The sequence below is a fragment of the Monopterus albus genome, unplaced genomic scaffold, assembly GCF_001952655.1.
Source record: "Monopterus albus unplaced genomic scaffold, M_albus_1.0 scaffold281.1, whole genome shotgun sequence".
Taxonomy (NCBI): domain Eukaryota; kingdom Metazoa; phylum Chordata; class Actinopteri; order Synbranchiformes; family Synbranchidae; genus Monopterus; species Monopterus albus.
In genome coordinates, this window is record NW_018128161.1 from 70,383 (window position 1) to 82,265 (window position 11,883).

General features: G+C 47.0%; 2 protein-coding genes across 9 annotated transcripts in view; one reads left to right on the forward strand and one right to left on the reverse strand.

Annotated features, from left to right (window-relative positions):
* Positions 1-4,272, forward strand: part of il7r (interleukin 7 receptor) — a 6,640-nt gene extending 2,368 nt beyond the window's left edge. For 4 of the 6 annotated variants that reach the window (XM_020622453.1, XM_020622452.1, XM_020622451.1 and 1 more), the window contains exons 2-8: positions 414-546; positions 635-786; positions 1,507-1,658; positions 1,734-1,899; positions 1,984-2,089; positions 2,164-2,236; positions 2,730-4,272. In XM_020622453.1, coding sequence (XP_020478109.1) covers positions 443-546; positions 635-786; positions 1,507-1,658; positions 1,734-1,899; positions 1,984-2,089; positions 2,164-2,236; positions 2,730-3,128 — 1,152 coding nt within the window. In that variant the 5' untranslated portion in view covers positions 414-442 and the 3' untranslated portion in view covers positions 3,129-4,272. Of the gene's footprint in view, positions 1-18; positions 291-413; positions 547-634; positions 787-1,506; positions 1,659-1,733; positions 1,900-1,983; positions 2,090-2,163; positions 2,237-2,729 lie in introns of those variants that run through there. The other 2 variants (XM_020622454.1, XM_020622450.1) reach the window with 2 other exon arrangements.
* Positions 4,273-4,880: 608 nt separating this feature from the next.
* Positions 4,881-9,207, reverse strand: capslb (calcyphosine-like b). 3 transcript variants are annotated; one of them, XM_020622460.1, is made up of 5 exons: positions 9,110-9,205; positions 8,004-8,142; positions 7,246-7,423; positions 6,961-7,170; positions 4,881-6,143 (listed from the first exon to the last, which is right to left on the reverse strand). In XM_020622460.1, exons 2-5 carry the CDS (start codon positions 8,138-8,140, stop codon positions 6,042-6,044), a joined length of 627 nt encoding a protein of 208 aa, XP_020478116.1. In that variant the 5' UTR covers positions 8,141-8,142; positions 9,110-9,205; the 3' UTR covers positions 4,881-6,041. The 3 variants fall into 3 exon arrangements, with proteins under 3 accessions (XP_020478116.1, XP_020478118.1, XP_020478117.1); XM_020622462.1 differs by lacking the exon at positions 9,110-9,205 and adding an exon at positions 8,966-9,041; XM_020622461.1 differs by lacking the exon at positions 4,881-6,143 and adding an exon at positions 6,153-6,852 and having other exon boundaries at positions 9,110-9,207.
* Positions 9,208-11,883: the final 2,676 nt, after the last annotated feature.

Below are 11,883 nucleotides of genomic sequence, written 5' to 3' on the forward strand. Positions count from 1 at the left end.
ACGTCCTGGTGCAGCTTCTGAACTGTGGATGACTCGTGTTCTCAGTCTGCTTCTCTGTGTTCTTTCTAATGTGAACTACAAACTGGCCTGTCTGGCCCCGATTTCACCTCCTGGGCCACGCTCCACCCAGGAGATATCGTTTTATGTCATTTGTCTGGTTTTACTTTGTAACATGAGAATGCCGTGCACTCTCTCTAGTCCCTGTTACAGCGCTTTGCATATGATGTATCAAAATGTTCTGGGATTTTAATGCACAGTGTGAGGCTCACACATCCAGAACCCTTCCCCAGGTGCTGGACCAAACTCCAGATGTTTTACTACCAAGGCAGAGTTTGGACTTGCTAAAGATCTTCATGAGGAGGTTAATGATAAATCAGGGCAGACTGAGATGTCATTGCTGTGTTTGCCCTCAGAGTCCAGACTCAGCTGCACCTCCCACATCATGACAAAAGGAAACACCCTGAGCTGCAGGCTGCTCGGGTGCCGGAGTGACACCGGGGATGATGAAGATGATGAGGACGATGGCATCGAGAGAATGGCCCTGTGGTAAAACATTTAAAATGACAGGTAGTGCCCTCCTACACCTCACAGGAGACTGGGCTGATGACAGACGTCACTGTTGTCCTGTTCACAGTTACACCGACTGGAGATTAAGGAAGGAAAAGTGTGAGAACGGCTCCGGCGACACGCTCAGCTTCACAGGCACGCCCATGGTGGGCTTGGACCTGACTGTCCACTTGAAGAGAGGAGACACGATCAGGACGACAGTCGACCTGCAGAAAATAGGTGAGTGCTCGTTTTCCAAACCTCAGCATGGTTCTGACTCAGGCACTAAGCAGAGTTTGGCACATCTGGAGGTGGAATAAGCCTCACAGAATGTAAAGGCACAGTAACACAGATCATTAGAGATTTGATTTGACACCAGCAGCTGCAGTGAAACACAAGCACAGATTAAAAGACTGAGGTGAATGAGTGAATGAAATGCCCCCTCTGCCCATTCGCCTCTAACTACATCTGTTAGACCACAGGCCTTTCACCAGGACAAACTGCTGGTGCACAACATGAGCTGCATTTCAGGTTTTAATAGGTTCTCTGGGTTTCTCTTTATTTGGTTTTTACTTTTAGCAATCTGTGAAGCAGGGAGTTTAGTTGCCCTCACACTGAAATCAGTAGTTTGTCCTGATACTGGTGCCAGAGGGAAAGTCGTGGGTTGAGTGGAGTCATCGGGGTTCACGCCTCTGCTCAGTGGGGGAGAGAGATCCTGTTGGAGGGCGCTGGGCCCCACAGCAACAGCAAACTTCACTGAAACTGGCCAGACTGAAATAAATGTCTGGAGAAGCACTGAGACGACGCGCTCAGGTCATTATGTTTTGGTCTGTCTGGGCTCAGTGCTTCCCCAGCGTTTCACCTGCTGTAGCTGCCGCCTCGCTCAGAACCAGATGAGCTGAACCACAGGCGTGACAGACACCACACCTGCCTGATGTCACACTTGTCGTGTCCCTGCAGTTAAACCGAGAAGTCCTCAGGTGTGGAACGTCACCTTCAACCACGAGTCCAACCAGGCGGTCATCCTGATTCGGACTCCGTACCACAAAGATTACCTGAAAGTAGACAACCAGCTCTTCCAGCTGCACATCTGCACCGCAGGCAGCGAAATGGTAGTGAGCTGATTTCAGTTCCCTTCTGAACCTTTGCCACGGTCCGGTTTCTCACTGCTTTCCCTGTCTGAACAGGTCCTGTTTGACCAGAACATCTCCTCGTCTGACATTTTGAGGATTGACATGGAGCGGCTCCAGAAAAACACAGAGTATCAGGTCCGAGTGAGAGCGATCCCGCACAAGTTTCTACAGGGCAGCTGGAGCGAGTGGAGTGAAAGCTTCAGTTTCTTCACACCCGCTGGTAGGAGAAGGTCGGCTGCAGCACATTCTGCTTTTCTGCAGGGCGGAGGAGAGTGACTGCACTGTTTGTCTCCTTTTCCCCCAGAAGGAAAAGTCCCAGAGGAGGGGGCTGACAGACAGGTGGTGCTGTACATATCGGCTCTGTGTCTCTTCTTTGTGGTGACCAGTGCAGTCGTCCTCTGTAAAAATAAGTATGGCACCTCTGCTTTCTTATCAGGAAATAAGTGAAGACCCATGGTTCATATATTTATTGTCTTTCCTTCAGAGTGTTCACCTACATGTGGCCGAGCATCCCGCATCCCAAACACACACTGGTGCAGATCTGCAGACCCAGTAAAGTGAGTTGTTTTGTTTTGAGACACCACGTGTTGAACAGCCAGCGACACATGAGAACCATGACTGTGGTCTCTGTCTAACTCGGCCTGTAGCTGTCGGCTGTGAAAGCACAACGTCTCTCCAGCCTTTTGGTTCTGGAGGGCTAGCTGGTGACATGCTCTGAATGCTAATTTGTTAGCAAGCCAGTAAGAGGCTAGCACTGTTCAGCAGCGACGTCTCTGAGCCTCATGTACTCTCTGTGCACTGGAGCATTGACTGCCCTGACACGTCACTCTGAGGCTTGTGATTGGCCAGTGGAGCACATTTAGACAAACTATTCACACAGGTCTGCTGTGCCTCTGTGGAGTCCACTGAGTGGCTTCACCACGTCTTGCTGCTGTAAATGCTTTTAAATGCTGCTGTCAGTTACAAACCTTGTTGAATGTGAAGGACTTGAATACGACAGTAGTTCCTGACCAACCTGACACTAAATGTGATGTCTTTCTGCTGTTGAAGGGCCTTCTGCTGCACTTCCACCCCGAGGTGTTCAGCACCCTTAAAGTCTTCCCAATGGAGAAACCAGAGGAGCAGCTGTGGGAGGAGACTGACCCCCCCACAGGTCCCGCTGTCGCTGACGGGTCTCAGCCCAATGATCCCTGCTCCACCCAGAGCTCTGACTGCAGGAGCACCACCACAGAGGAGCTGGAGCTCTCCGCCCTGCTGAGCAGGAGCTCCTCCGATGGAGAGGAGAGCCTCCAGAGCACCAGTCTGTCCCCCGCCAGCGTCCTCCAGCTCGAGGACAGAGACACGCCTCCGCCTGAACACAGCAGGGGAGGAAACGAGGCTGAGGTGTTTGGAGTGAGTCAGCAGGAGGAGGCGTACGTCACCATGTCCAGTTTCTATCAGATCAAGTAGGTCAGAAGGAAGACCAGGGACAGACGCACGGGACCAGGACCAGTGTTTATTAAACTTCTGAGAAAGACACATCGGGGTGCTCTGAAGCAGAGGGGCCTGGCCTGGGGGCTGGGGCCACCCCAGCCCCGGTTTGTCACTCCACTGGATTACATACATGCTGACTGTTTTAACCCTGAACTGTCGTTTCATAACACTCAACCAAATTCTGAAGGTATTTCCCAAACCTCACTGACTCTTCTAACAATGTGGAGTCAAAAATAACCCGTTCCAGGAAAATATCATTTTTGTCAGTTGAGTAAAGATGGCGAGAGGAAATGACACCGTCTCCCACTTTTTTGCGAAAGTCGAGCCACTTTCACACAAAGCCAGAGCGCCGACATCATGTCCTCGCTCCATCTTTGTTTATATGAAAAGAACAGATAAAGCAAGAAACTGACTGAAATTAACTTTCCTGGACCAGACTGGATTATTTTAGAAGATTCTCTGAGGGTTCAGGAAATACCTTCACGATATGGGAGAGTGTTATGAGAAAGGACGGTATGGGGTTAAAACGTTCGGCATGCCTCAGTTTTGCAGATTAACAGATTATCTCTGTGACTCGAGTGTATGTAGCATGTGAGAGCCACAGCCTGGGGTCTAGGGCCACCCACGAGGGCCAAAGATAAGTCTGAGGGTCACAATACAGGGTGGCAGTGGATAAGAAGGGACAAACACCTCCGTTTGTGGCTCTTAGCCATGCTAGCAGCTGGACTCTGGATGACAGCAGACAGACACTGTACAAACATCCACTTCCTCTCCTGTCAATCATCCCATCAGGATGAAACCTCTGCTGAGCATCATCAGGACAACATGTTCATCAGTACCTTATGACCAAAGACAATGCCATCAGCCTGAGCTGGACTTGAGTCAATGTTCAGCTTGTGCAGCACAACAGAGGTGCTGGTTTGGCTGCACACTTTCAGCCCAGTCCAGTAGCTTTGGTTGACCCGACCTGTGACGAGTGGTTTTAAATTACAAAACAAAAACAAATCTAGAAACCACTGGCTTTACAATTTGACACATTGTAACCTCACCTGTCACCTGGTGTAGTCCGCAGATGACCTTAGATCATACCTGTGTTTCTGCAGGTTTTAACTCAAACCAGAGCTCCGACCTCACCCGTCACCTGGTGTAGTCCGCAGATGACTGCTCGAGGAACCTTAGATCATACCTGTGTTTCTGCAGGTTTTAACTCAAACCAGAGCTCCTGAACATTTCCAGAGCAGATCGCCGTGTGGAAGGTAAAACCATTGAACCTGCTTTGAACTTTACAGATGGGCAACAAAATAAAATAAGTCTCAGTATAAACTGTTCATTTGAACAGATGAAGGTCCCCTGGGACCATCAAGGCCTGGTAGAACTCCTCAGTGACCCCTACTGTAGGACTGTAGAACCACCAGAAACCACAGCCAACTAAAGGATCCCTAAACCCACATTAAAGACACCTAGAAGCTCCTCAGTGACCTGTAGTCACTTAATGGAGCACAGAACCCCCCTAACCAACACCCAAAGCCTCTTCATTGATCACCAGGACCCCTAAAGGGACCACCAAAACCTCAGTGACCACTAGGACCAATAAATAAAGGACTACAGCAACCATCTTTATTGTATTTTTCACATGCTGTTTTTAAATTGCCTTTATTTTGTCTTATTTATTATCTACTTTATATTTAGACTCTACAGTATATTGTTGGGCATTCATGTGGACGGCAAAGGAAGAATTTCATTGCACAGGGAAACATGTTTCCTTACTGTGCATATGACAATAAACACTTTGATTTGATTGGATTGATCTGAAACACCCTAAGGACATATAGAAGTTCCTCAGTGACCACACCAGCAACCTACAGGATCACAGAACCCCTTTACTGACCACCAGAACCAGCTAAAGGACTGCTCACATCTCAACTGGAACCTCCTCAGCGGCCACCTGAAGTGTCGGACCAGTCCCTGGAACCTCCTCAGTCCCCAACATGAGCCCCTGTTGGCTCTAAAGCAGCCTCCAGAATCTCCTGGGTGACCACTAGGTCCTCCACCAAGAACCACAGCCACCACCTGAATGAGCTCAGGAACATCCTAAACAGCTCCTGGAACCACAGCAGGAGCCACACTGTGTCCTGTGTACTCTGTCACCTGTCTGTACAAGCATCGCCTACAACTCCTCAGTGGACTCAAACATACAGAAACACCGCTGAGGTCTGCTGCTGCTATCCCAGCTCCTGTGCACCAACCCTGTTGGTGTTCACAGGCTCTTCTTGCCGTTACCCAGCCCACACTGCCCCAGTGTTTGCTGCAGAACAGCTGTGGATGTGTTGCTGTGGCGCCCTGCCCAAGTGTCTCTGTTTGTGGTCTCAGTGGAGTTGAGACGACAAATACAAAGCTGCTTCTTCAGTACCTGACACAACATACACCTCGAGCTTCCTTGTAGCAGTGGCTGAATAAAAACCCAGAATGTGTTTTCTCTGTAACATTTCAGTCAGACTGACGCCTGCTAACCCACTGTATGTCTCTTATGGTGTTGATTGTACCTGTTAACACACACTATTTAATCAGTGTTTTATTTAATCAAAGCAATGTACAATAAAGTAGAGAAAAGAGAATTAAAGCTGTTTCCTTATGACCATCTACACCCAACAGGACGACAGACATCAGATAATGTTCTACTTCTAAAAACAGCCAAATGGACCAAAGTCACTCACTGATCTGGAATGAAACCAGTTGTAACTTGTAAACCCACAGTAGAAAGTACACACAGCTACAGGTGTTATCATTGTGGTAATTAGTCACAGAAGCGTCCTGATCACAGGTGTGAGCTCACGTTACATTTCTTCAGCATGATTAATGACAGTCTGGAGTTCGTGTCCTTCGCTTGGTTCAGAGCTTCCAGGCGTTTCTCATCATTAGAATAAAGTAGACGTCGCTGTCGATGGAGGCGCTGACTCCACTGTAATAGTTGTCAAACTCCTCTTTGGTCACCTGTTGGTCAGAACAAACATTTCAGGTTGAGTCACAGTCTGAGCAAGTCAGCGGAGCTTTACTAAGAAGTGAGAGCGCAGACAGCAGCTGGTCTCAGAATGATTAACCCTGTAAGCACAGGCCGCCACCAGAGCCCTGCTCAGAGAGGAAACGAAGCAGAGGTGTGAGGAATCTGGAGACCAGCAGGGGTCAGAGGTGAGTATCTACACTGGCTACTGTACCAGGATCAGCTGTGTGGTTACAAGTCAGATATTAGTGAGAGACAGTGAGCGGGGAGGTCCCCGTTGACAGAGGAGGGAGTTAGTCCAGACTGGAAAGGCTGAACGGGGTGTTAGTGAACCACAGACGGTGAAGTCTGGGGACAGTCCAACTCAGCAGCCACTCGTTTCCTACTGAGGTTTGTGTCCTGTCTAGTTCTTTGTGTCCAAATACACGAGCACATGTTTACTTTTCCTCTTGGTGCATGTTCAGAATGACGCCATACAGGAAACTCTGCAGAGTGATTCTGGTCACATGGAGGAGAGACACCCTGTGGGAAAGCAGATGACAGACTCCACCACCACCACCACCACCAGCAGCACGGTGAGCTCTTTTACCAGACGCTAAGTCACAGTTTCCAGGCATTTCTCATCATCACAATAAAGTAGACATCTGTGTCGATGGACGCGCTCACACCAGCATAATAATTCAGGAACTCCTCCTGGGTCACCTTCAGAGAGTAACAGCAGCATCAGTAACTACAACATCTCGTCACTGAGTCTCTCACTGCTGCGACTGACTGAACACGTGCTGCAGACACTAGCTACGAGCTGTTTACCTGTCCATCTTTGTCGTAGGGAGAGTCAAAGCTGTCCAGGAACGCCCTGAACACCTGCTCCTCTGTCCACTCCCCGTTCTGATATTTGGGGTGGCACTTGGCGTTATAAACCCCCTTCAGGTCCTCGATGGTGATCACCCCATCACCCGTCTTATCCAGCTTCCGAAACGCCTGCATGACCACCTCCTTCCTGGCCTGAGACATCGGTGGCTGCAGGGAACAGATCACAGGAGTTAAAGGGGTGAAGTGACCCAGAGCTGTCTGGTCACCGGTCCGAGTATTTACCCTCAGAGTGATGAGGAACTCCTCGAAGTCGATGGTCCCACTCCCGTCCCTGTCAAAGATGTCAAAGATGGCCGTGGCCTCCTGCTTCTCCATCATGACCCCGTAGTCGTTCAGGCCCTTCAGGAACTCCTTGAAGTCCAGCGAGCGGCTGCTGTCATCGTCCATTATTTTGAAGGTTCTGACAAACATGAATCACACATTGTTTTGTTACTGTGAAGCACTGGCTCAGAGATGTGCTGGCTAATGTGAATGTGTGACGGAGCTGTGCCCAAAGGATGCCCACGTGTACTGCATCAAAAACATCTGACCTCCACACACAGCAACCACATCTACAGTAGGTTCAAGTATGAGTCTGAAGTATCTGTCCTACTACTTCAGTGGTGATGCTTCTCGATACTTCCACTGCATTTCAGAAGGAAACACTTTGCTCTGACAGCTGCACCGACTGGTCACTTCTCAGACTTCTCATAAACACATGATGAGCTGGTAAAGCACTAGAAGGTTGCCTCCTGGCTTCCGTACTCTCTGGTTACACTGGGTGACGTGGTCCTTCATCACCATGAGCTCACATGCTGGACTTTACTCTGACCCAGTCTCACACACACCGTCCTGCTGCCACTAATACTCACTAGAGACCAAATGTGGATTCATAGTCCCCAACAAACAGACTGTATAAACTAACCACTCACATCAGCATCAGTCTTATCTGTCACTCCGCCCCCTCCACCTCCAACAGGTGTGCTGTGAGAGGAGCTCACCTGCCCAGACCTTTGATCCCAGACGAGCCTCTGGCCAGACACTGCAGTCGGAGTTTCTCCACCGGGTCCGAGCACTCAGACAGCTGCCGTTTAGCGTTCATCGCCATCTCTCGGTCATGTCTCGCCGTCCCCGCCATCTCTGACGTCACACAGAGAAGACGTTTTGCTCAGAGAGACGATTCACTTTAACATGAAATGTTTAAGAAACAAACAAACTATAAATTCAAAGAATAAAACCAAGGACCACCTGATGCTGCATCTTAAACTGTCCTCAAATTAAAACCCACACAGTGAAGCATGTTTGTATAAAGGTTATGTGACACACAGACCTGCCACACTCTCAAGCATCTACAGTAAAGCTCTAATGGCTCACGTCGTCCGCTAGTTTCTGACACTGTATTGACAGTTTTATTGAAATGAATCAGTTCATGCAGAGAACAATCAGCTGATTCATCTATGATGGACATAATAAGGCTACAGCCAAGTACATGTACATGTAGTACTACTACGACCTTACTACAGTGTCTGGAACTCGCTCATCAACCAGCAGTTTGTGGACAGAGCCAGCTGAACCAGCACCCAGAGAGAAATACTCAGCTCCTTAGTGAGGTTACCTCAGTTTACTGCTTGTTCCACGTTCAGCTGAAGATGTGACTCTGACCTGTGTGGTTTCACTTGGTCTACACAGTAACTTGGCCTGTGCATGTACAAGTACTTAAGTACAAACAGCCAAATATGCTATGAGTATTAAAAAGTAAAGTACTCATAATTCAGAGTCATTGTAAGTATTATTATGGGATGCCAGCTCCACTTGCAGCAGCTACAACAACATGTTGTTTACTCCACATCAGTAATAATAATCCAGTTATATAACAATAGTAGAGCTTTGGTGCTGAAACACTTTCTGCTGACAATAAACATTCTGAATGCAGGACTTTTACGCAGGACTGCGCTTTTCCTACAGTAAAGGATGAGCGTGTGTTCCGGGAGTGCGCAGGTGTGTCCGCAGGTAAACAGGTGAGAGCCGGAAGCTGCGGACAGACTCGTTCACAGGTGAGTATCACAGATTTAATGTGCAGTGATGATGGAAAACCCGCCGAACTCACCGACTGCTCTTCGCGCACAGATGCCTGGATGTTCCTCTCCTCCGCTGGACGTTTGACACCGAGGATGCCCTTCCCCAAACAATCCGCGGTTACCATGGAGACCGACTGTTCTCCGCTGTGATTGGCTGTTCGTTCCTCTGTGGAACGAGCTGCGGTGACCGTGATACCCATTAGAAATGTTCACGCTGATTTGGTGACAGGAAATACTACCGCCGATACTAACACAGATACTCGAGGAGCAGGCTGCTAATTTACTCGGTTATTTAATCAGTGGACATGCACATATCATGCACACAGACCCACAGCACACGAGTCAGACAGCAGTTCCATCTAGTGGGTTGAATATCTGTTCATGATGGATGTGTGGTTTATAACGTTGCTTTCCGTATTAAAGAAGCTTTTCCTCGCCAGACTCTGTTGACATTTTGTCTTAATTTAAAGCCGTTCTGCCTGTCGACGACCAGGACATTGCGCCCAGCTACATCAGATAAAGGGAAAAAGTGAATTATAACAACATATTATTTGATGAATAAAGTAACGCCGAATTTAAGTAGACAATGATTTCATAAGGACAATCACCAATTTTCTTACTGCCGAGAGACCTGTGTTGTCGATGAGGCTGGGAAGTTTAAAATTTGAAGTTTTCCGAAGGGAGATCTGCAGGACCTGGTATCGGCATGTCATGGCTGACCAGTCGTTATATGATGACCTAAGAACCACATTAAAAGAAATAAAGTGCTTCCACGGAGGTAAATGTGTCCATCTTTCAGAACTATAAAACACAAATGAATAGAAATACTGAGTCAAACGGTAAATTTATAGACATTAACAAGACATTTAAAATAATTAGCTGAACTGTCAACAACAATCAGATACGACAGAGAATTTCTAATGTTCACGGTTTTATTAAATGTAATGATTTTTATTGTCTTACATAGATAAAATATAAAAAAAATATGCACAAGTGTAATAGGCTCCTAGAACAGGAAGCCAGAACAGGAAGCCAGAACAGGAAGTTGTCTGAGCTGCAGGAAACATTTCTACAGTAAACAAAACCCCATAATAATGGAAGGGAATAAGCACATTTAGTCACTTTGAGTTGTAAATGGATCCATTCAGTTCAGTGTTGGCTGTTATAGGAGCAGGGCTCTGCACAATGTGGTTTACAGCGTATTTACACATTAACAAGTTCACAGAAAAAAACTACTATTCTACAAAACAGTTTGTCTTTTCAACTGTAGGGCTGTTTGTTCATGAACTCGTATTTACAGCAGGAACACAAGGTTACAGTGAACAACAATGATAGAACAGACTTTTATTGTGAAGCTACTTCCCTGTGATGCTTCTGAGCTCCCCCTCCATCTTAACAAACCCATCTATAAGATTAAAAGCCTGATCAGCTGACTGGATGATGGAGTCTATGAACTTTCGGTCTAATTTAGGGGTCGCAGTGGGTCTGAATACTCTCATAAAGAGTATTAACATTTGACCTATTGCGTCTCTCACTCCTATAACCACATCCAGAACTTCCACAACATGTCCTCTCAGTGCAGACACCTGACACAGAAGCCTTTGAAACTCCTCCATATCTGACAGAGAGTTTTTAGCCTGATCTTTCGTTGATTTCTGCTCCAGCTTTTCACATGTTTCCTTTATTTCTTCCAGCTCGTTTTTCATTGGTTCAACAATCTTCCTGAATGCTTCTCCCAGTTCTTTTACTTGTTGTACGCTTTTGTTCTCCACATCTATTTTTCTTAGGTTTGCACCAACAACAACAGTACCACCTACAGTACCACCTACAGCACTAGCTACAGCAGCACCAGTAGCTAAGCTTAACCCTCCAGTGAACGGAGCTGCAATAATCGCAGCTCCAAAAACCACAGCTCCTAGTGCCAGTCCAGCTCTTCTCTCTTTGTCTGTTTCCTCGTGCATCTTTCTTACTTCAGCAGCGATCCCGCGAAGCTCTTCAACAATGGCTCTCATCTTCTTTCTACTGTTCTCAAACAGATTGATGAATAAATCTGCATGTTTACTGAGGTTGTCCATTAATTCAGAAAACTCAGGAGGCAGCAGTCTGCTTCTTCTTTGTAGACCTGTGAACATTTTCCTGACCTAAACGTGCCGAGAAGTTTTCCTCCAAGTTTCTGGTTCTGACAGTGAATCAGTGTGAACGTTGTAGGAGTTAGTGCTGTCTACCAGGAAGGTCCTGTGGTGGAGACAAAGACATCATCAGTTAGTGTTTCCTTGTGAAGGCACCGTAGGACAAGGCCAACAGAACCACAGCAGAGAAGTGAGCTGTGGTCCCTGGACTTGCATCACTTGGTGCCGCTCTTTAAACCTTAGTGCAATGATTATAAAACAACACTGCTTGTGTAGCGAAATGATTTCGTCACATCCGTGTCGAGGTACTCTGTGTTGTGATTAACCCGGCTGGAGACAATCTTTCAGCTACTGTTGACATTTTAATGTATAATGTGCTCTGATTGTGTTTGTATTTATATTGTATATTGTATTGATTTGTATGTGGTAGTGATCATGTGACCTAATTAGGATCTGAATGATTACACCTGAGTGTTTTTAGTATTGGTTAATAAAAGGAAGTGCGTTGGCACAAATTGTGGTGAAACGCTAAAGCAAGACGACGTTGTTGTTGTTGTTGTTGTTGTTGTTGTTGTTGTTGTTGTTGTTGTTGTTGTTGTTGTTGTTGTTGTTGTTGTTGTTGTTGTTGTTGTTGTTGTTGTTGTTGTTGTTGTTGTTGTTGTTGTTGTTGTTGT